General features: G+C 55.7%; 2 protein-coding genes across 2 annotated transcripts in view; both read left to right on the forward strand.

The window, feature by feature from the left end:
* The first annotated feature begins 1,114 nt into the window (after window positions 1-1,114).
* On the forward strand, window positions 1,115-1,915 carry LOC116740506 (collagen alpha-1(I) chain). The gene is given in 1 exon segment (XM_032606147.1): window positions 1,115-1,915. A coding segment is annotated over 1 exon segment (576 nt). The 5' UTR covers window positions 1,115-1,339.
* Window positions 1,916-5,653: 3,738 nt separating this feature from the next.
* TNRC18 (trinucleotide repeat containing 18) overlaps window positions 5,654-22,009 on the forward strand; it is an 83,338-nt gene continuing 66,982 nt past the window's right edge. Inside the window, 2 exon segments of the mRNA XM_032605274.1 lie at window positions 5,654-6,023; window positions 7,926-8,358. Of these exon segments, the coding sequence (XP_032461165.1) occupies window positions 8,172-8,358 (187 nt within the window). The 5' untranslated portion in view covers window positions 5,654-6,023; window positions 7,926-8,171.

Here is a 22,009-nt window from a genome sequence, read left to right on the forward strand (position 1 = left end):
AATGCTCACGGTGGACTTTAACCTTGGGCTGAAACCGCAGAGCTTTGTTTTCGGAGGCGCTTCCTGGGGCGCCGCGGGGCTGGGGCCCAGGGGGGAGGCGCGGCTGGAATGTGGCTGAGCCGCCTCTCCACTCCCAGGCGGCGTTTCCGCCGCCGGGGCGAGTGCTCAAATTCTCCTGGGCTCGGCCAGAGGGCGTCGGTCCCTCCACATGTGCTTTTAGAAATTCTAGGAAGGAGCTCCCCGGGTGAGTGTTTCCCAGCAAGGTTTCCAAACCCTCCGCCTCCGGCATCTGCCACGTGCCAGTTTGCCGTCGTGTCACTGGCACAGCGAGGCTCTCGGGAGGCGCCCAGAAGGGGTGAATGCCTCCCCCTTCCGCGGCTGTCCCCACCCGAAGTCCCGAGCAAGAGGTGATTCGGAGGTGGCTGTCCCCATCAACAGACCAAACCTCATGACGCAGGTCGCCAGCGCGAAGGCCTGTTCCCCGCCCCTCTGGTAAAGAGACAAAGTTGGTGACATTAAGCGTTATTGTTGCAAATACACCCTGTGTGGATCTGCACCCCTGTATCCCCCCACGCCCCTCCCCCCACCCGGGGTAGAAAGACTGCCGCGCCTACCAGGCTGCTACCAGCGCCGGACCAATTCCTGCTTTCCCGATGGTTTGCCTATTTGCGCCAAAGCGGGTGGCCGACCGGGGTGCCGAACTGGGGCCAGACGGGGAAAAGCCGGAGGTGTCCCCGGCAAGGAGGAGAAGATGGGCTGGCACCGGGTGGGGAACCAGATGAGCCCCTACCTACAGGCACGGCGCCTGCAGACACCCTGCTTGGTCCTCCGTGCACACACACAAAAGTCCCCCTCCCCGCATGGTGCGCCCTCAGAGGGCTCCAAGGGCAGAACAATGGCCCAGGATTAAAGCACGGTCTGCAGAGAGGGGTGGCAGGCTGAGTTCTGAGAAGCCACTGTGACCCTGATGTCGCCCCTCGATGGCACAGGTAGAGCCAGAGTTGGGGCTCAGGTGGGTAGTCGCGTGCCCATCCCAGCCTCACCTAGCCTTCCTAGGAGTAAGCACCCCGTCCGGGCGCCCCTACCCTAGGCAGCGATGCGGTGAGGCCCAGGCCACCTCAGGGTCCGGTGACCGCGGGGATGGAAGATGGTGGCACCAAGTGGACAGGGCCGTTCCCTCTCTGGTGAAAGGGGAAGCTTCTGGCTGGATTCCCTGCGCAGTCTCGGGGCGCCCAGGCCCTGACCTGGAGAGCGGGGCATCTGGTGCGGTAGGGACGCGGGGTCGACGACCGGGAGTACCCGTGCGTGCAGCGGGAAGGAGGGCCCTGCGCCGAGATTTATGGCCGCAGCCAGCCCCCTGCGCACGGAGAGTGTCTCCCTTAGAGCCAAACAGTAGAGTGGAAGACCCGACCCGGCCGGGAGAAGAGGCCAGGGCCGGAGGCGGAGCCGAGAGCCGCCGGGATCTGCCAGGGCCGGGCCTGGCACTTCGGTCCAGGCTCTGCCCGCCGTGCCCCCTGGTCCCTGCGGCTTTCGTGGCTCTGGCGCCGCGTCCTGGGTCTTTCTGGCGGGTCGGGACGCATCTCGGCTGCGCTGGCCGAACCTCGGCTCGGCGCTGAGTCGTGACTGGGCCCGTCCCAGCAAGGGGATGGCGAGCCTGGCTTTCCCGGGCGGGGCCTCTCCGGGTTTTAGCGGCATCCGGGCCAGGAGCTCCCTGGTTGTCGGACCTGGAACCTGGAAACTGGCGCTTAAAAGACAGCGTCACGGCTTCCCGAGCGGGCAGCCGAGGCCGGCGAATGCCCGGGGCTCCCTTCACCGAGAGGCTGGTGGAGGCCGGTGGAGGCGCGGGGATTTCGGTCCCCACCGCGAAGGGCCGTTCGGGGCGACGGGAGGAGGTGGCTCGGGTGTCCTCGCCTAGGAAAGGATGCGGGTTTCTTTTCTGGGGAAGGGGGTGGGGGAGAACGCGTCCAAGCGGTCGGCCACACCAGGATTCCGGGGAGCGCCGTGTTCGGCCCTGAATAGGACAGGATTGACCGCGGCGCTGGGGACTGAGCCCGCGAGTGACAAAGGCGTCGTCAGGGAGAGCTGAATCCAAGGTTGGCCTGTCCTTGGGTTTTAAAACAAAGCGAAATAATTTTGTCAGTCAGGCCGCGTCCACGGAGCTGGAGGCCTAGGAATATACAAAAGGCCTCGTTTCTGGCGGCCCAGGATGGCCGCGGACAAAAGCGCTGGCTTGGGCGGGTTCTCTGGGAACTGAGGTTTGGGGTTGCAAGGAGGTTCCCCCCTTCAGCCGATTTTCCGCCCAGCTAGTACAAAACACACACATACACACACACTGCGTCAACACACTCTTTTTGGCCACGGATCTTGCCGAGTAAACACAAATACGTGGGGGGAGGGAGTGGAAGATGGCGGCGGGACCCGGGAGGACTGCGGGCTGCGCGTTGTTATCCGCTCCGCTCAGGGCGCCCCGGCCTGGTTTTTACGTTTCTGTGGCCACCAAAGCGGTGAGGGTGTTTCTTTCCCCAGACCCTGAAGCCCAGCCAGGCGTGTCCCCGATGCCCTCTACGAATGGCGAGGGTCTTGGGCTGCGCCCACTACTCGGCTTGGGATCCGTCCCCCGCCCTAAAGATGGCTCCCGGCCGCTGCTTGCCCAGCGACTGCGGGCACCCGGGCAGCGGGGCGCGGGCCGGGAGGGGGCAAAGATCGGGACGCGCGTAGGTCGTCCGAGGCGGGTGGCTCCTCGGCGTAGCCGGCTTGCGCCCCCACCCGAGCTGCAGCTCGGAGAACCGGCACTGCCGCGCAGGGTCTGTCCGGGGAGCCCCGCTGCTCGGCCGGGAACCGGGAGCCGCCGCCGCCACCTACGCGTTCCCAGGCCCTGCACCCGGGCGAGCTCTGGCGGGAGGGCCGCGCAGCGGCTCGCGCGGGTGCGGGTATGTGCAGGGAGGGGAGCGCAAGGGGGCTGCAGCCCACAAAGACCCGGGGTATGGGTGGGGGAGGGGGCCTCGCTTTCCCCGAACCTCGGCCCTAATGAAATGCAGGCTTGGTTCGCCACTCCATCCAGGCGCACACTTGGAAAATGCAAACGCCATTGGCAAATCCAGGGCAAACAGGCAGAATTTTTATTAGCAACTAAATGATTTATGGCACACATACCCTGCCGTCAAAATTACGACGTCTTGAGCATCCAGGAGTGAAAACATTAAACATTTATAAAAATAGGCTTTTGGTTTTTTCCACCCTGCAAGTCCTTTGTATTCCCCACCCCAACTCTCTCAACGTACATAGTTTTTGCTTGAGCTCTATTAAAACAAAGAAAAACATTCCAGATCCCGGGACAGGGGATAATGGAATGGAGGTTCAGTGTCTGGGGTCTGAATACTGAGCGATGGGGGCTCGGGAGTGGGAGGGTTTACTAGGAACCCACAGAGGCCTCTGGATAAGACTAGAGGACACTCTGCGCCCACCCGGGGTGCGACCCCACGCACGGCCCCTTCCCCAGTCTTGGCTTTCAGCAGCCTCCTGCAGCTCAACTGCATTTACTTTATTTTCTGCAGTCACCCCCCTCCCCCAAGGCACAGAGACACAATACCTCCTTTCTCTAACCCCCCTCTCCTCTCCGTCTTTGCTCTGGCCGTCCCGGGGCTGCAACGGGAGCCTCCCGCCGCCCCGGCCGCTACTGAGACCTGCGTGCCCTGCTCCGCCGCTTGTTCCCCTCGGCTCCGGCTATTTTCGTGGCTTTCTTTCCTTCTCACTCCTCCCTCCCCCCCCCCACCCCGCCCCGCAGAGCTCCAGCTTCCAAAAGAGGGCAGCCTAGAAACCAGCGCAGGAGGCTCCAGGAAGGGCAACTTGAAACTGCCCTCAAGAGGCTGAACTTTTTTCCTCAAATTTATACTGGAATTAAATTAGACACCCCCAGTTCGCTCTCCAAGCCTACCCCCCTTCTTTTTCTAAAAGTGGCGAAAAGAAAATAGAACGAATGGGCGCTAACTAGCTCATTTTTCCCCCCTCCAGAAAAGTTGCCTTAAAAATGGATTAAAAAAAAAAAAAGAATAAACGATGCGAAAACGCTGAGTCCGCAGCGCAGGGCGAAAGAGCGGGCTTCTCTAGTTTTAATTAAAATCTAATCACCGCGGTTGCTCTCTGAGGCAGGATCGCCAAGGATTTCTGCCCCTCCAAGCTTCCTTTTGAGGGTACGTAATGCCTAGCCGGGCACGGGTCCCTGCGGGGCTGCGGAGGGAGCGGGCCCCTAGGGCTGCCCCTCCGACCGCATCCGCACTCCTCGTGCCCGCAGCCAAGTAGGTTGCCGCGGGCAGCTCCCGGCTACTCAACCCAGAAAGGATTTTGCTGAAAGCGCAAAATAAAAGTACAAAGTCTGGGGGATTGGGGCTCCCCTCCCCCTCCGGCTGCCGCGGCCAGCCAAGCACTTTTTGGGCTTGGCTGCCGCTTCCTCTGAGCTCAACAGATTTTTTTTTCCCCCCGGTCTCGCCCTCCCTGGAGGGGGCACGGCGGATGGAAGGCGAGAGAGGCCCCCAGCCAAGAGGTTTTTAATATTACACTTTAATAGGTTTCAGAAGGCCCCGTGGAGAAATGCTAATAGGCTGAAATGTCAGAATCGAGAGGGAGTCAGTTCGCGCTCAGCCGATCTAATCCTTTTTTCTGCTCTGATTTTTTTTTGGGGGGGGAGAAAGGGAGGGGAGCGCCCACGCAAAGAGAGCCTTTGGGGAGGGGCGCGGTGCAAAGCGCCGCAGCCCGGGCCGGGGCCGAGCGGGGGGCGCGCCCTGGCCCGCGTTTCTATAGGAACCCCTTTTAGGAGATTAGACACTCACCCGCTGCCCGCCGCCGCGGCCTCTCCAAAATATTAATCAGTAACCATCTGACACCGCGTTTCAGGGAGGAACCCGCAGACCGGGGCAAGGAAAACCGCCTTCTCGCCTGCCCATCCCACCCAACCGCGCAGTTCGGGGAGGGAATGAATAGCTGCTTTGTTTTAAAGTGGGGTGGGGGGAGGAGGGAAAAAGCAGCCCTTGTCCGTTTTGGCGTCTCCACCGCGCGCTGTAGAAGGCGCGCCCCAGGGGAGGTGGGGAGCCGGGGGCCCGGGCCCGGGGTGCAGCCCGCCGGGCCTCTGGCTCTTCCCGGCTCGCTCGGCTTGTCACCTCCTCCTGCGACCAGGAAGCTGACAGGCGGCCCATTAAACTGCGCCTTGCAAAGCCCTGGATTGCGGCGACAACCATCTTCCTCTATTTTGATCACTCAGCCCAGACGCTGGGGGAGGGGGGAGGAAAAAGGAGGAGGAGGAAGGGGGGGGGTCCGAGCTGGTGGAGGGGGAGGGCTGCCTAGAAACGGCCCGGAAAAATTCTCACCACCAGTTTTGATCATTCAGCCCCACCGAGGGGAGCCTAGAAACTGCTGGAGCCCCTTGGTCCGTAATTGGTTTTATAGGGATGGCTGAGGGCCAAGGTGTTTACATGCGCGTGATTGGCGGCGCGCGCGGCCAATGGGTGGCGGCCGGGGGCAGGCCTGGGGGGGGGAGGCGGGCACCCGGGAACAATGCGTGTTTCTTCGCCGTAGAGTGTTCCCCTCCCCCACCCTCCCCTTTCCCGCCCCCCCGCGGCTTTTTTTTTTTTTTTTTTTTTTTAGATCCAGCGAGAGGAACTTGAAAGGGGGGTTGTGTAATGTACCTTTTCCAATCCCGGGCTGTATATGGAGATTTGGGATTCTTTAAACCGGCGCTACCTGGATTTTATTAAAAAGCGGGGAGCTCGGCGGGAGGAAAGCTGGCTTTTCCGGGGGCTGCGGGAGCCCGGCCGCGGGAGGGCGGAGGAGTTGGCGCGCCGAGCGCTCGGCCCGGGGAGCGGTTTTCTACCAAAAAAAGGAAAGGCGGGCAAAAAGTGTGAGGCGGCTGCGGGTGGCGAAGGGGAGCAGCGGCCGCGGGATGGCGGGCAGCACGGGCGCCTAGCCGCGCCGGGAGCCGGGGCCGCCACCGGAGTCGCCGTCGCCTGGAGCCGGGAGCCCTGCCGCGCCAGGTACGCCGCCGGGCCACCCGCCTGCCCCTGGCCGGGCGCGATGGTCTCCAAACTTCTCCAGATGGCCCCCCACCCCGCCTCCCCCCTCGGGGTGCGCCGGGGATACCCTCAGCTCTCCAGCTCCCGAGGACAGAATCGGGGGACCAGGGCCGGCGTGGTGGGGTGCCCCGGGAGGGGTAGGGGCAAGTCCCTGCACCCCGGGCGCCCACCTGAGCCCCCAGCCCTGCTCTAGCCCGCCCAACCGGGCCGAGGGGCGTCGGTTCCCTTCTCGGTTCCCGGCAGGCGGTGGGGGAGCCAGGGACGCCTAGACGTTTTCGATTATAGGCTGTTTTTAATTAAAAGCCGGAATTCAGCCATTTTAACTGCATTTAACAGGGGAAGAAAAGTAGGGAGAACGCAGCAGAGCCCGCAGATGACCGAGCCAGCTTCTCTACCAGAGCAAGGGTGTTCCGGGGGGCTTCACCCCGACTTCCCCAAAGTGGGGCGCTGGGGCATGACCCGAACCGCTGGCTTTTAAAAGAAAGCTACACAAAGAATTTTTTTTTTTTATAAATCACGGAAAGCTCATCGCCTGACATGTATCTTCGGATGTGGCGATCCTAAGATTTTTCTAAAGTAAACGCGGATCTGGTAACCAGAGCCTGATGGGAGGCAGCGAGGGAGGGAGGGGGTGTTTGTAACCAAAACCGGGTTAAAATAAGCATCCTTAGCAAAGTTGGGGAGGGAGGCTGGAGGACGCCGGGGGGTTGCGGCTGAGAGGGTCTGCAGCTCCGGGGCCTGGCCGCCGGTCGCGGGGAGAAGGGCGGGCACCCGGGAGCCGGTGGCTTTGGCTTGACCGGTGGCTCTAGGAGCGCCCGGGCCTCTTGGAATCAGGAATCCGAGCTGCTGAGGGCAGACGGAGAGCGAGGGCAGGGTTGGCTCCCAGACCGCCTCCCGCCCCCACGGGAATCGGCAAATCTTTAAAATAAACAGCTTTATACTGGAACTACAGGGGGATTTGCCCAACGCTGGGGGAGGCGCCCCTCGGTCGGCCCGCGACGCGAAGGTTTTCTTTGTAGGTTATTTTTGGGGTTGGGGGCAAGCTAGGGTAGGAGCGAGACCCTTGAGTCTCTCCCTTCCCCTCTGACGCCCCCCAAATTCCCCGCTCCAGGCCACGTCCTCGGGCCGCAGGATTCCCAGGCCAGGGCGCTGGAAAATGAAACCAAAGCTTGTTTTGAAGGATTCTTTCCAGTCCTCGGGCGAGAATGCCACGTCTCGGCTCTTCGGACTTAGGCTCTGCGACTCACAGTGGCCCGAGGGGGGTGGCAAGAGGGGGCGATGAGTCTCTTTAAAAATAATAAACCCGTTTAGCACCCTCTTTCATGAAAAAACTAATTCCGAGGCTCGGGGCGAGCTCAGGGGAACCAAACTCAGAAAAGGGAGACAAGGGCTCCCAAAGGTTAAGTATTAAACTTTCCAGATAAGATAGTTACATAGTGTTTAGGGAGACATTTCGAACTGCTCATGGAGAGGTTTCACTGTTTGAAACCCCGGAGCATGTGACGCCCAGGAATCCAACACACTTCGGAGGTTTGTATTGACGCGCTCCGGGCGCGGCCGAGGGACCTTCCCCAGTTTCGGGAGCACCCGTGAGCTGCCGAGGCAGAGTCTGGGCTGGGGCGTAGCGCGCCACCGGCCACCTTTTGAGCCGTTGCCCGTGAGCCCGATGCCGCCGAAGGAAGGAACATGGAATTTAACTTTTTCTGGAAAAGGGGCTACTCCCGATTTCATATCTGGCCACGACATCGGCAGCCCCCGACCCCGAACGGCATAGACGACTTTCTGAACTTGTTTCTTTTTTCCCCTCCTTTTTCTTTTTCCCCCTTCTGTTTCTTCTGCGGCCCGTCTCCTCTCCCCGCCAAGACGCCTTGTGCGCCGCCTCGCGCAGCTCCGCCTGGCCGCCCGGAGGGGCCCCACCACCGGCCGTCTGTGCGCCTCGGGCCGCAGGCCCGCCGCCGAGCGCAAGACCCGCTGGCCGCCGCCGCCATGCACGCCGCGGAGCCCCCGCCGCCCGAGGACTCTGGGACTACGTCGAGGCCGAACTTTTAGGTCCCACTGAACTAGGCCCGCGGGCCGGGTGGGGGGCTGGCCGCGGCACTCCCGCGGAGGATGGATGGCCGAGACTTCGGGCCCCCGCGGTCTGTGCACGGCCCCCCGCCGCCGCTGCTGTCCGGCCTGGCCATGGACAGTCACCGCGTGGGCGCCGCCACGGCCGGACGCTTGCCCGCTTCAGGCTTGCCTGGCGCGCTGCCGCCCGGGAAGTACATGGCCGGCCTCAACCTCCACCCGCACCCGGGTAAGTGCCTTGCGCGATGCCCGCCCCCAGTAGTCTCCTCGGGATCCTGGGAGGGAGGCCCGGGGAAAGTGCTAGGTCCGTCCGTCCCCCCCCCCCCCCCCCCGGCGTTCGCAACGGGGGGTCGGCCTCTCCTTCTCCTTCGGCCGGTTCACTGGGTGCCCATGGGTTGCCGGCAGGCTCAGTTCCCGGGCCGGGGAGACGCCTGGGCCCGGGGCAGAGGCCAGTCTGGAGGCTCCGGTGGAGAGGGGCGCGCGACTCAGCTGCCTTCCCCGGCGCTTCGGGCCCTCCCAAGGCGCTCGAGTCTGCCGAAACCGGAGCCACCAGGGACTATTCCAAACCCCGGGCTCCTGCAACTCGAGCCTGGGCTGGAGTTTTCAAAATCTGGGCGATAAAAGAACAGACCAACTCCATACCCTTTGAGACATCTTCTCCCAGAGCCGGAATAGTTTTTGTGGCAAATGTTTTTTCAGGCGCCCTGGGCCTGGGTTCGTTCCTTAGCTTCTCAACTCTCGTGCGGGGTCTCCAGCCAGCCCCGGCGTCTGAGGGTGCGGACGGACGAAGACCCCAGCCCTGGGAACGCGGCCTCCGGGGGGTGGGCGGCCGGCGGCCCTTGGGAGACCCCTCATCCCACCCCCCCGCCTCCACACCCCCGGGAAGGAGGGCAGCAACCCCGGCCCCGGGGACCCCTTGTTTTCCTGCGGGAAGGCAGGGATGCAGATCCTGGGCGGTCGCCATCCCGAAGGTAGGGGAAGGAAGTGGCGCAGGAGCGGATCCGCGGGGCACGATCGGCGGAGGGAACACCATGGGTCTGACATGGAAGCGCGGGAGGAGGTGTCCGAGAAGGCCCGGTGGCTTCTGCCCTTTCCCGAGAGGGGCTGCCCAGGCTCGGTGGGGACCACACTGGAGAGGGAGAAGCTTGCCCCACGCGGGCCTCGGCCGCTCCAGTCCGGCGGGGTGGGAAGGGAGACGCGGGGACCTCCAGACTTGCCTTCGGCCGCCGCAGAAAACCCGGTTCCTCCTCCCCCGGCTGCCTCCAGCTTTGTGCCTGGCGTCCCACGCTTCAACTTTAAAAAAAATCCACCTCGGGCTTGCCTGGTGGCGCAGTGGTTGGGAGTCCGCCTGCCGATGCAGGGGATACGGGTTCGTGCCCCGGTCCGGGAAGATCCCACATGCCGTGGAGCGGCTGGGCCCGTGAGCCATGGCCGCTGAGCCTGCGCGTCCGGAGCCTGTGCTCTGCAACGGGAGAGGCCACAACAGTGAGAGGCCCGCGTACCGCAAAAAAAAAAAAATCCACCTCTCCCACAACAAAGCGTAGTCTAGGATTCCTGTGATTTCTCGGGGAGCTCCCGACGCTCCCTTGGCCTTGGGGTCTTGGAGGGGACAGCTCTGGGCCGCAGCAGCCGCCTTGGCCCTGCCGCACCGACCCAGCCCGCTCGGCAGCACTCGCTGTTTTTGCCCCTCTCTTTGATTTTTCTTTTGGAACTTTTCAGGGACCAGAGCCCCAGGGCTCGGCGGGACAAAGGGCCTTTGTGAGGCGCCAGGCGGGGGAGGGGCACGCACGGGGTCGGGGGGGCGGGAGCGCGAAGATCCCCGCCTGCCCGGGGGTGGGGGGGCGAGGACCGGGTCGTGGCCTTGGGATGCGCGTGTCCCCCAGGAGCTCTGCCCGGCCGGCCACGCTGAGGGCTAGGGTTTTCTCCCAAGTGGTGCGCTTCCGGTGAGGGAGGGGTGCCGGAGACCCTAGAGGAAGGGCTGGGGGGCGGCCCTGGGGTACAAAGGGCCGGTCGGGTTGTTCCCTTTTGCGCGCGCCCAGAGGCCGCGGTCATTTTTGTGTTTGCGCCCTTAAGGTCGCTTGGCCCGGCCCGGAGAGGTGGCAGGGTTCTGTGGCCTAGAAGTGAGACCCCAGTCACTCTGGCTGGCAGGGCCTTCACTCGCCTTCCGAGAGTCTGGGAGAGGGCGCCGTGGACTCCCGGTGTCCAATCTGGCTGGGGCCTGGCAGCGGCCAAGTGTTCTAGTGAGAAGCAGCCGGGGAAACAGCCACCACTCAAGGGGGCCAGGGCCGCGCCGAGCCCAAGCGCAGCAACCAGGCCACCTAATGCCCATTAGGTGGATGGGGAGGCTGAGGCACGGGGGGAAGGGACTCGGGGGAGGGGCAGGCAGGACGAGGAAGTCCAGCGGGAGGTGGCCGCAGAGGCCTGTGCCTGCGCTTTGTGAGTTAGGACCTGCCTGAGTTCTGCGTGCTCGGCGGCTGAGGTCATGGAGGAAAGAGCAGCCGGGCGCGGGGAGCGCCGCCGCTCAGGCCGGTGCTCGCTCACCCAGCAGGGAAGGGTGGGGGGTTGACGCTGCCTCTTAATCCCCGCCGGTCGAGTGGCCGCACTGAGACCTAGGGACCCCCAGACCCTGGGCCAACGCCCAGACCAAGCCCGGTGCTCATCCCATTAGCCAGGCGGTGGGGAACTGCTCCCCATTCACTGCTTGGGGCGGGGCAGGCTTACAAATTTCTCAACCCAGCACCCGTCCCCGCCTTTCTTGCGGGGTGCAGGTGGTAAATTTTCCGCTTCTAAGGCGCATCACCTTCTTGGCTGTCAGCTCCCTAAGTCACGCCAGCGTTATCAGCCACATCTTTATTTGTTTATGCTTGTACTGGGAAGCCTAGAGAAGCTGAGCTATTTGCCTCAGGTCACACAGCTGGAGAGGCCGAGTTACCTCTGGACTCCAGCGTGGGCGGGAACTCCGGGTGAATCCAGCTTTCCATGGCTGAGGGAGCTGCCCCCAGGAGGGCTCACAGCTGGAAGGGACCCTGGCTGTGGGGTGGTGGCTGGGACCCTATTCAAGCAGGTATTGACAGGGGGGTTGGGAGACAGTTTTCTGCATCGTGGATCCGGGTGCAGAGGGATGGTTCCTTCCTCTGCAGAAGAGGAGGTGAAATCAGGAATAAATGGGGTTTGGGATAGAGGGTCCCGGTTACCTTTCCAGTGATCTTGAGTATCGATAGATATGTGAGCCCGAAAATGTTCACAGCAGTCGGTGAAATGGGCAAGTAAGTGACAAACACCTGGTCGACCTGCTCCTCTGTTCTGGGGTTGGGAGGCCTGGACTCAGTTGCCCTCACCATTGCAATTAAAGAGCTGTTAGCAGGATTTTGTGCTTGGATGTTTATTCTCCCTGACCCCACACCCTGGGCTGGCCCCTGGAGGATATGTGAGTCGGGGGTGGGAACCCAGGATCAGAATGGGGAGGCCCTGCACTTCGGACCGGCCAGTGGACAATAGCGGGCTGTGGGCCTTCTCCAGGGTCTGATCAGCTCTATCTCTGGAATCCAGTCAGCCTACTGAGATTGATTTAAGAAGATTAATCATTGGGACTGGCTGGTGGAGTGATGTGATCCCCAAGATAAGGGAGATTTGCTGGGTGCATCCTCGTCTGGGCAGAGGCATAGGGAAGGCCTGGGGAATGTTCTAGAATCTGGAAGGGCCTCCACAGCCCCCTGGCTCTCTGAGCTTCCTGGTTCTTTAGCTCTCAGCCTCAGCACTGTCTTCTTTCCTCACTTGTTCATTTACTCAGCAAAGGATTTCCAAGTGCTTCCTGGGTGCCAGGCACCGCTCTGGCCCTGGGAATCGGCGGCGACCAAACACAGAAAAATCTTTGCCGTCGTTGGAGCTCCCATCTTAGTGTGTGGGGGGCCAGGCAGTAAACATAAGTCAGCGAAGGAAGTCATTTTAAAGAGAGAGGTAGACTGTGAGGGAAAGAAAATACCGAGGGACTTTTTTGGCCGGAGTGGTGAGGGGCTGTGAGCCCTGAGAATGGCTGGAGCTGGGGGGAGGGGGAGGGTGGACGGGGTGGGGGGAGGGGGAGGGGGGGTGTGGGACCCTGTAAGTCCCTGAAGGCCAGTAATGAGGTCTTGGAATTTCAAACTCTGAGGAATGAGAAGGCAGGGTTTTAAATGGAGGGAGTGACTCAAATTGAGGGACATTTTACAGAACTAGTCTGGACTCTTAAAAAATGTCAGTGGCATGCAAGACGAAGGCTGAGAACTGTTCCTGGTTGAAGGAGATGAAAAAACTGACAGCAAAAAGGCCATATATAGCCCTCGATTGGATCTCGGATCAGGGGAGAAATTGCTCTAAAGAGCATCACTGGGGCAATTGACAGAATTGGAATATGGACTGTAGATTAGCCGATAGCATCAAGTGAATATCAGGTTTCACGAAGTTGATCACTGTAGTATGATTATGTAAGAGAACGTCCTTGCTCTTGCGAAGTAAGAACACTGAAATGTTTAGGGGCAGGGGACTTGATGAATGCAAGTACTCTCAGGAATGGCTCAGGAAAAGAAAAAAAACAATATCTAAAATTTTTAGACGTGGGAGACAACGATAAATCAAATGATTTCAAATAAATGAGCTTCTCACCCTGTCACACGTAGGGTGAGAAAGCAGTTCACAATTGCTGAACCTGGGGAAGGTCATACGGCAGTTGGACTATTTGCTAGTTGAACTGTTTCAGACTTTGAGTTTGAAATGATTTCCAAATGGGCATTTAACAAAATTAATCTGGATTGCTGGAGATCGGTAGACAGGAGAGAAGAGGGAACTTGTCCGTGGTGAGGAGGTTGTCAGGGAGGTGATAGTGACCAGGGAGGAAGGCTGGAGGTGGGACTGCTGAGATCGATGTGGAGGGGCAGATGAGGAGGACAGCAAATGGATTTTTGGTCAGTGCTACTTCTGGAGGAATGGGGAGGAACAGGTTTGAGGAGAAGCTGGTGATCGAGCGTTCTTGATTTGGATGTGGCCAGGTCGGGGTGATCTTGGCTCCTGGCGTGGACCAGTCTGCTGCCTGATCTCATGTAACTGTCACCTGGTGGTCCCTTAGAGCCCTGTCTTTGGTCATGTGGGGTCCTGTCTTTCACCCAGAATCTACCCCCATCATGAACCTCACCTGTCCTTTACTTCCCAGCCCAGCTTTTGAGGGCACCTGTGGGAGCTGCTGCTCAAGACAGGTCTTGGGCCTCCCCAGGGGCAGTGGGGACCCCTGGCCAGTGGCCGGTCTTGGCCCTCAGGGCTAGGGGTCCTTGGCACGCCAGCTGCCCCGTAGAGGCCTGGCATCTGACTTTGGAGGAAATCAAGGCCATTTGATCGGAATCACGAAAACAAACCATGTTTGCATGCCATGAATGCATTCACCATCTGCATCCCAGGTTCTTTTATGAGCTAATGAAAGTGATGGACCCTCAGCCCAGAATAAAAAACCTGCTTCACACACTCTCAGTAATAATTTTGCATGTTCTGGGCCTTATGCACCAGCTTAGGTTCATCTTGCAATCTCCAGATAACTGCCAGGGGCAGGAGGGCCCCGGGGCTGAGGTCGGATTTTGCTCTTACACTTACTGGGTGATGACTCTAAGCCTAGATTTTCTCATCTGTGAAATGGGTCCATTAATGGTACTGAAGTGCCTAGCGTACGAATAGCCCTGTGCAAAAGTTACAGTAAAAGTGATTGCTGTAGGGCTTCCCTGGTGGCGCAGTGGTTGGGAGTCCGCCTGCCGATGCAGGGGACACGGGTTCGTGCCCCGGTCCGGGAGGATCCCACGTGCCGCGGAGCGGCTGGGCCCGTGAGCCATGGCCGCTGAGCCTGTGCGTCCGGAGCCTGTGCTCCGCAACGGGAGAGGCCACAACAGTGAGAGGCCCGCGTACCGCAAAAAAAAAAAAAAAAAAAAGTGATTGCTGTAATTAAAATTGCCCTTAACCAGTGACTCACGAATCCCTGGCTCTAGTCTGGTCCTCTCTGAGGACCTCTGAAATCGTGTATGTAGCCCCTTTGTATGGTCCACAGGCTCCTTAGACTCCAGGGTGCCAACTGGAACACATTATTTTTATTATTCTCCTTTTTTTTGGTGGAATGGATACTCTGTGAAACGCTTCAATCTTGAGTGGTCAGTACTTGCAGTTTTACAAAATGAACACACTGATGTCACCACCAGCCAGCTCAAGATCGGGACGTTTCCCGCATCCAGAAGGTTCCCTCTGCTCTCTCCTGGTCACCATCCACCCCACACCCAACTTCATTCTTATTTCTGTTACCTTAGATTAGTTTTTCCTGTATTTGAACTTTCTGTCAATGGAGTCACGCAGCCTGTCCTTTTTGATTTTTAGCTGTTTTCACTCACACCAGCGTGTAAGATTCATCCGTATCTGAGGTGTGAAGCAGTAACTGATTTCTGGTTGCTGTAATAGTATTCCACCTCGTGAATACGGCACAGTTCACATCACTCTTGTCTGTCGATGGACATTTAGGTTGTTGCCAGTGTTTGCTATGAATAGTGCTGGTATGATCGTGTCCTTTTGGTGCACGTAGGTACACATTTCTTTGGCTGTGTAGATAGTATCTAGGACTGCAATTGGTGGGTCACAGAGTATGTGTAGATTCAGCTTTTGTAGCTGTGAGCTTTCCAGTGGTCGCACCATTGTGCAGTCCGTGCCCTGTCTTCCCAGCACGTGATATTGTCGGTTGCTTTAAATTCTATTCATTCTGGTGAGTGAGTAGTAGTACCTAATTGAGCGTGCATCCCTCCCACCCCCACCCGCTCTGCATCTTAGTTCCCCAACCAGGGATTGAACCCGTGCCCCCTGCACTGGAAGCTCAGATTCTTAACCACTGGACTGCCAGGGAAGTCCCTGTGCCTGCATCTTAAACACTTTTTTTCCCTCATTTTTTAAAGCTTTTTTGAGGAATACTTTGCATCCTGTAAAATTCACCTAGTGAAAGTATACACTTCTGTTTTATGCAGAGTATAAACTTTAAAGTTAGGTGTCGTTTAAAAAGTCAGATGGTGTTAGAAGGCTTATAAGGAGAGCCAGCAATCCCTTGCCTCCTGTCTCCCCATTCCTGATGCCCCCTTTAAATTCTCTTGGCTGTTTTTCTTTTTTGGCCTTTTCATCCATATTTTTCTGTAATTCCCTGCTTCTACTGCTAGTTATTTTTTAGATTTTGAGATTCTTTATTGACTTCTATAGAAGATGAGGATTTTGCATAGACTGTCCAAGTCTCTATCCTGACTCTCCCATTTATCAGTGTGAGACCATAGGCAAGTTTCTTTACCTCTCCTACCTTGATTTTCTCATCTGTAAAATGGGGATAATAATAGTACCTACTTCATGAGATTGTTATGAGGATTAAATCATTAATACATGTAAAGCATTTAGAACAGTATCTGGAAAATAATAAGCACTGGGCTTCCCTGGTGGCACAGTGGTTGAGAGTCCGCCTGCCGAGGCAGGGGACACGGGTTCGTCCCCGGTCCGGGAAGATCCCACATGCCGTGGAGCGGCTGGGCCTATGAGCCATGGCCGCTGAGCCTGCACGTCCGGAGCCTGTGCTCTGCAACGGGAGAGGCCACAGCAGTGAGAGGCCCGCGTACTGCAAACAAACAAACAAACAAACAAACAAATAATAATAAGCACTTAGTAAATGTTGCTTGTCGTTGTTGCCTCACGCCATCCCCCACCCCCATTCCTCCTTCCTCTCTCCTCCCAATATTTGTGAAATACAGTTTTGTTTTGTTGTTGTTTTGTTTTTTGTTTTGGCTATGCCACGCAGCCTGTGGGATCCTAGTTCCCCCACCAGGGATTGAACCTGGGCCCTCCTGGACCCTCGGCAGTGAAAGCACAGAGTCCCGGCCACTGGACCACCAGGGAATTCCCGAAATACAATTTTGTTTAGATCAGATTTATTATTATGGCTTTGGATTTGTAAATGTTTGTATTTGAGCCAAGTGATATAATAAAATTCATTTCTTTATTTCCTTGAGTTATTAATTGCCTCTTTTTTCCCCCCATTTGCAGGGATTTCTTAGAATCTCTGTCTTCTCATCTCTTGGTATAGTTTTCATTTGGTTAGATCTGTTGGATGAGCTGCGTCTTGGAGATTTCCTTCCTGCAGTTTTTCTTCTTCCTCCTCTAGTCTGGTTTGCCTGGTGGCTGGGCCTTTGCAGACTCACTGTCCCTCTGTGCTGTGTTGCATCTCCTGTTTCCTGATTCTCATTCCTTCCTCTTTCCTGCTTTCCTTGTTTTGGCGGAGCGTATCTTGCAGTAGCATTCTGTGAAAGGATACACAGAAGGCGATTTTTTTTGAGGCCTAGTATACCTGAAAATGCCTTTATTTTTACCTTCAGGCTTGATGGACATCTTGGAAATCATTTGAGCAAACTGCAACATCACCTTCTAAATTCCAGTGCAGCTTTTGAGGGTGTGATGTTATTTTGATTCTTGATCTTCGTACGTGAACTTTTTGTCTTCCCTTTTACAAACGCCTAAAATCTTCTAGAACCATGTAATAGTTATAGAGCGTTGGCTCTGAAATTCTTACCCATGCTCTTCCACTTGCCACATGGCCTTGGACATGTTACCTAACTCTGTAAGCTTCAGTTTTTTTCTCATGTAAAACGAGTAATAGTGCTTACCTTTTACATTTTAAATGAAGACTTTTTGAATTACTGTCAATTTTATTGGTATTTTATGATTTACTTCTCACCATTTTTGCTATTCTTTCTAGTGCCTCTATTAGTGGATCTCCTAGAACGATCACCTACGTTTCTTCTACTTTCTTTGCTATTTTCCATCTCTTTGTTTCTTCTGCTTTCTAGATGGTCTCAATTGTGTCTTCTAACTGTGCAGTTTGATTTTTTAATTAAGTTATATTTTTAGTATCTAGGAGCTCTGTCTTATAACCTGGATGCTCCTCTCTTTTTTAAAAATATTCGTTTATTTTTATTTTTGGCTGCGTTGGGTCTTTGTTGCTGCCCGTGGGCTTTGTGGGCTTTCTCTAGTTGTGGCGAGCGGGGCTACTCTTTGTCGCGGTGCGCGGGCTTCTCATTGCAGCGGCTTCTCTTGTTTTGGAGCACGGGCTCTAGGCGCGCGGGCTTCAGTAGTTGTGGCGCATGGGCTTTGTTGCACTGTGGCATGTGGGATCTTCCCGGACGAGGACCAGGGATTGAACCCGTGTTCCCTGCATTGGCAGGCGGATTATTAACCACTGTGCCACTAGGCAAGTCCTTTTATTTTTTCAATCGCACCCTGTTCTTGTTTCATGGATACATTAGTTCTCATCACTTGCAGGATATTAATTATATTTTTTTTCTGGAGTTTTCTTCTTTCAGGCATGGTCTCTGTTCCTCTGGGTCTTTTTTGTTCATTTGTCTTTCACGTTGGAGACTCTGCAGGTGTCTGGCTGGTTCTCTGGTGTCTCTTCATATTTAAGAAAGAGGCGCTAACAAGCTGATGAGACTGGGATCCAAGGGGGGGACTTGTTGACCATTGTGGAAGTTTCTGACAGTGTCTGTAGGTTTTCCTTTCTGTCTTCCTAAGTCTCCCAGGCTGGAGTCCTGTTAACAGCCTCCAGGGAGTTTAAACTTGGCCGCCCCTCTTCCAAGAGCTGAGTGTACCTTTTAAGGATGAGGATTTGTACTCAGATTGCATTTTCACTTTGGTCCCCACACCAGCCCTGAGAATCCAGCCTAAGACCCTCAAGGGTTCCATTCATGTGCAGTAATGTTTCCTTTTAAAACCGTGTTACTGCCATTTTTGTGAGTGTTCTGGCACCTGGGGAAGGATTTTTTCCTTTTCTTTCTTTTTTTGGCATGTGGGATCTTAGTTCCCCAACCAGGGATCGAAACGGTGCCCCCTGCAGTGGATGCGTGGAGTCTAAACCACTGGACCGCCAGGGGAGTCCTCTGGGAAAGGATTTGTCATACTAGATCTCAGTGCCCTGGGATCCGGCTGCCTCTCCTCCCCTGGCCCCGTGCCGGAGAGACCTGGTTCCTCTCTGTCTCCACCTTCCCCACTAGGACACTGCCCTGGTTTTGGCCCATAGTTCCTAGAAGGCCCTCCCTCCATCCCTATCTCTACTTCCTCTAGGCCAGGACCTCCTTTAGGGGGAAGAGAAATCAATGGGGAAATCCTCTGTAATTGCTTTAGAATTGAGAAAGTCTGGAGCCCTGGGGCGAGGCCGGGGTGGATGCATTTGCATATCATTGGCAAGGCTGAGGCCTTGACGGCTCTGGGCTGCCTTGGGATCCCCTTTATTTAGATTTGAGCACCTACTTTGTGGTCTGGGTGTCTGGTGGGAGCAAGGCAAAGTCCTAGCCTACAGGGGGCCCAGATTCTGGGCTGGGGGAGGGGCTGGAGTTAAACCCAGATTGCCCTTCACTTGCTGTGACCTCTGCTGGGGAGGAGCTGGGAGGTCTGGGCGGCTAAAAGGTGCCTGCTGGGATATCCGACCGTCCTGGGGTGAGGGCTGGCTCCAGCGGGAGGGGAGGGAGGCTGGAGGTAACACTTAGCCTGGATGAGGGAGCTGGAGGAATAAAGCCCCTCGGGCCAGCCCTCAGGCCCAGCTGGACCCCTCCCCTCCTAGGTGGGCGGGGCAGGTCGATCTGGCCTGGTGGCTTCTGAGCCTCTGCTTAGCTCAGAGGAAGAACCTCTGCAGCTCAAGATTCTCAGCCACGTGTACTGCACGGATGGGAGCTTGGGGACGTTGGCAGTGGCCACAGGTCCTGTGGCCCAGTCACAGCACCAAGAATGTGCAAAGTAAGCCCCCCACCCTCTAGCTCTGTCCCTCAGCCTTGCTGGTCTGTCTTCTTGTGTCACCTTCCTCGGGGAGAGGGGAGTGCCGTGAAGCGGAGGACACAGGCACGGCCCCAGGCACAATTTCTTTCCTTTCTTGTCTGCCCTTCATTTTACTTTATTTTTAAAGGTGAGAGCTTTATTTTCTTATTATTTTTTTTGTTGGCCACACCGTGCAGCTTGCGGGATCTCAGTTCCCCCACCAGGGGACTGAACCTGGGTCACGGCAGTGAAAGCCCGGAATCCTAACCACCAGACCACCAGGGAACTCCCGATTTTACTTTAGAGGAAAGTAAGGCTCAGAGAGGTTGTGTCACCTCCCCAAGGTCACACAGCCAGGAAGTGTGGGATCTAGGGGCCAGACATGAGCTCTCTGGCGAGAAAGCCAGGGGCTGGGGAGAGATGGGGTATGAATGAGAATGTTTCTTTCTCTTTCCCTTTTCCTTGCTGGGCTCATTTTTATTTATTTACTTGTTTTTGTTTTTGCAAATTTTGTTAATGTGAGAGTTCCCTGAAAATTACTCACGCTCGTGCTCAGATTGGCCTCCCTCTGCGCTCAGTTTTTTAAAGGATATTTTTTTATCGGGGCTTAAAGGACATACAGAAATAAGCAGAGATCATAAACGTACAGTTTGGTTATTTTTTTCACAAACGGAATCAACCAGGTTACGAAGGAAACCCAGGTGCCCTGTTCTGTCACCCTGTCCCAAGGTGACCCCAACCTGGCTTAAACCACCTGCTTTGAATTGTCTGTTGGTGCCCTTCACGCTTGTGGAAGCATATAGTGCGTTCTCTTGGGTGTGAGGTGGTGAGATTTATCCTGCCCTGGTCGCTGTAGTGCCTTCTCCTGGCTGAAGGGGTTGCCTCCTGTGAGAATGCAACAATTTGTTTATCCAGCTCTTGTTGGACATTTGGGTTATTTTCCAGTTTTGGCGATTACTGGTGAGAAGATCTTTGAATTCCAATATGCGATCTTTCTGCGCAGACCTGCGAGGGCGTTGCTGGGTCAGAAAGGTTTCTAGATTCTGCCAAACTCTTTGAGAACGGTTGTACTAATTTATGCTCCCTCTGGCCATGTATTAATATTGTCCATTTTTCCTTTTTGACACGTTAACCCTTCTGGTGGGTGTGCAGAAGTTTTCATTCACATTTCCTCCGTGGTTTATGAGGCTGAGTACCTTGTTATGGATTTACTGGACACTTGGACGTCCTTATTTGCCACTCTCCTGTTGCATCTTGCCCGTTTTTACATCGTGGTGTCTGCCTTTTGCTTGTTGATTCTCAGGCATTCTTTATATATTTTGGATACAAGCCCTTCAGTGGGGCACGGATCTTTCTCCATGAGGTGGCTCACATTTCCATTCTCCTAATGGCGTCACGTGATGAATAGACATTCCTAATTTTCATGTACTTCAGTATATCCGTCTTATCTTTATGGTCAGTGCTTTTTTTTTTTTTTTTTTTTTTATGGTCAGTGCTTTTTAATGTGGTCTTTAAGAAAGCTTTGGCTGCCCTTGGGTCACGAAGGAATTTTCCAGTGTGTTTTCTTCTAGAATCTTTTGCCTTTTGCCTTTCTGCAGTGTACCTGGAAGGGATTTTTAGGTATGGTGTGAAGTAGGGGGTCAAGATTCATGGCTTTTCCCATATGGGTGTCCAAGTGGACCAGCAGTGTTTATTGAAAAGACCATCCTTTTTCTATCCCGTGCAATGGTGGGCCTGTTTCCTAACCGTCCTGTCCCCATAGGCCTTTTCGTGTACCCATGTGCCCATATCACACCACCTGCATTACTGGTATTTGATAGCCTAAGTCTTCCCACGTTATTCTTCATCTTGAAGGTTGCCCCGGCTATTCTTGATTTTCTGTGTTTCTATATAACTTCTTTTAACTAGTACAGTACAGGTAGGTTTGCCACTGTAACCATTTTTACGTGTACGGTTCAGTGGCATAAAGTACATTCACATCAGTCAAGTCACCGCCATTCACAGTCACCACCAGCATCATCTCCAGAACATTCCCATCCTCTGAACTGAAACTCTGTCCCCATGAAGCACTAACCTCCATCCCCCTCCCCCAGCCCCTGGCCCCCACCCTCTACTTCCTGTCTCTATGAATCTGGCTCCGCCAGGGACCTCCTAGAAGTGCCATCATAACAATATTTGACCTGTGTCTGGCTTATTTCGCTTAGCATCCTGTCTTCAAGGTTCATCCATGTTGGGTCATCGGTCAGAATGTCCTTTCTTCTTAAGGCTGAATGATATTTCATAGTATAAAGATAGACCACATTTCGTTTATCCAGTGGACCCTTGGGTTGCTTGCATCTTTTCGCTGTTGTGAATAGGAATAACGCTGCTAGGAACATGGGTGTGCAAAAATCGCGTCAATTTTTCACCCGACTTTCAATTCCTATGTAACTTTTAGGGACAGTTTGTCAATTTTCACAGCCCCTCCCCCTCCCCCAACCTTTGCCCCTACTGGGGTTTGGATTGGGATTGCAGTAAATCTCTCCATCAGTTTGGCTGCAGCGAGCATCCGAAGAAGTACATCTTTGCCCACAAAGGTGGTTTCCTTGAGGGGGACCCCCAGAAGTGGGTCTGGGCTTTGCCAGCCTGCTGACTTGCTTTCCAAAAGCTGGGGATGGGTTGGCTGTGTCCTCACCCTCCCTCTGCTGCTCCACAGATCCCCCCCCCCCCCCACCCCGGCCCACAAGCAAACTAAAAATATGCTGATTGATAGATGAAAATGATGTCATCCTGTTTCGGTATTTGCGATACTAACTTTTTCCTGAATTTGGCCATTATTTACCGTTCTTCATTTGTGAATTGCCTGGGGTTCTGATTGAACGATAAGGCTCTTTCTTTAAGAGACAGGGTATTAACCCCTGCTCTGGCTTAGATATTACAGAAATCTTGGGATGAATGGGAGTCTGAAGGTCATTTTATCCAGAGGGTCCTCGGACTATTTTCAGCGGCTGTCATAGAAACGGCCAAGTCACATGTCTGTGCTCTGGGCTAGAATGGGCTCTTTTCTTGGGTGATAA

Source organism: Phocoena sinus, chromosome 15 (assembly GCF_008692025.1).
Source record: "Phocoena sinus isolate mPhoSin1 chromosome 15, mPhoSin1.pri, whole genome shotgun sequence".
NCBI classification, from domain to species: domain Eukaryota; kingdom Metazoa; phylum Chordata; class Mammalia; order Artiodactyla; family Phocoenidae; genus Phocoena; species Phocoena sinus.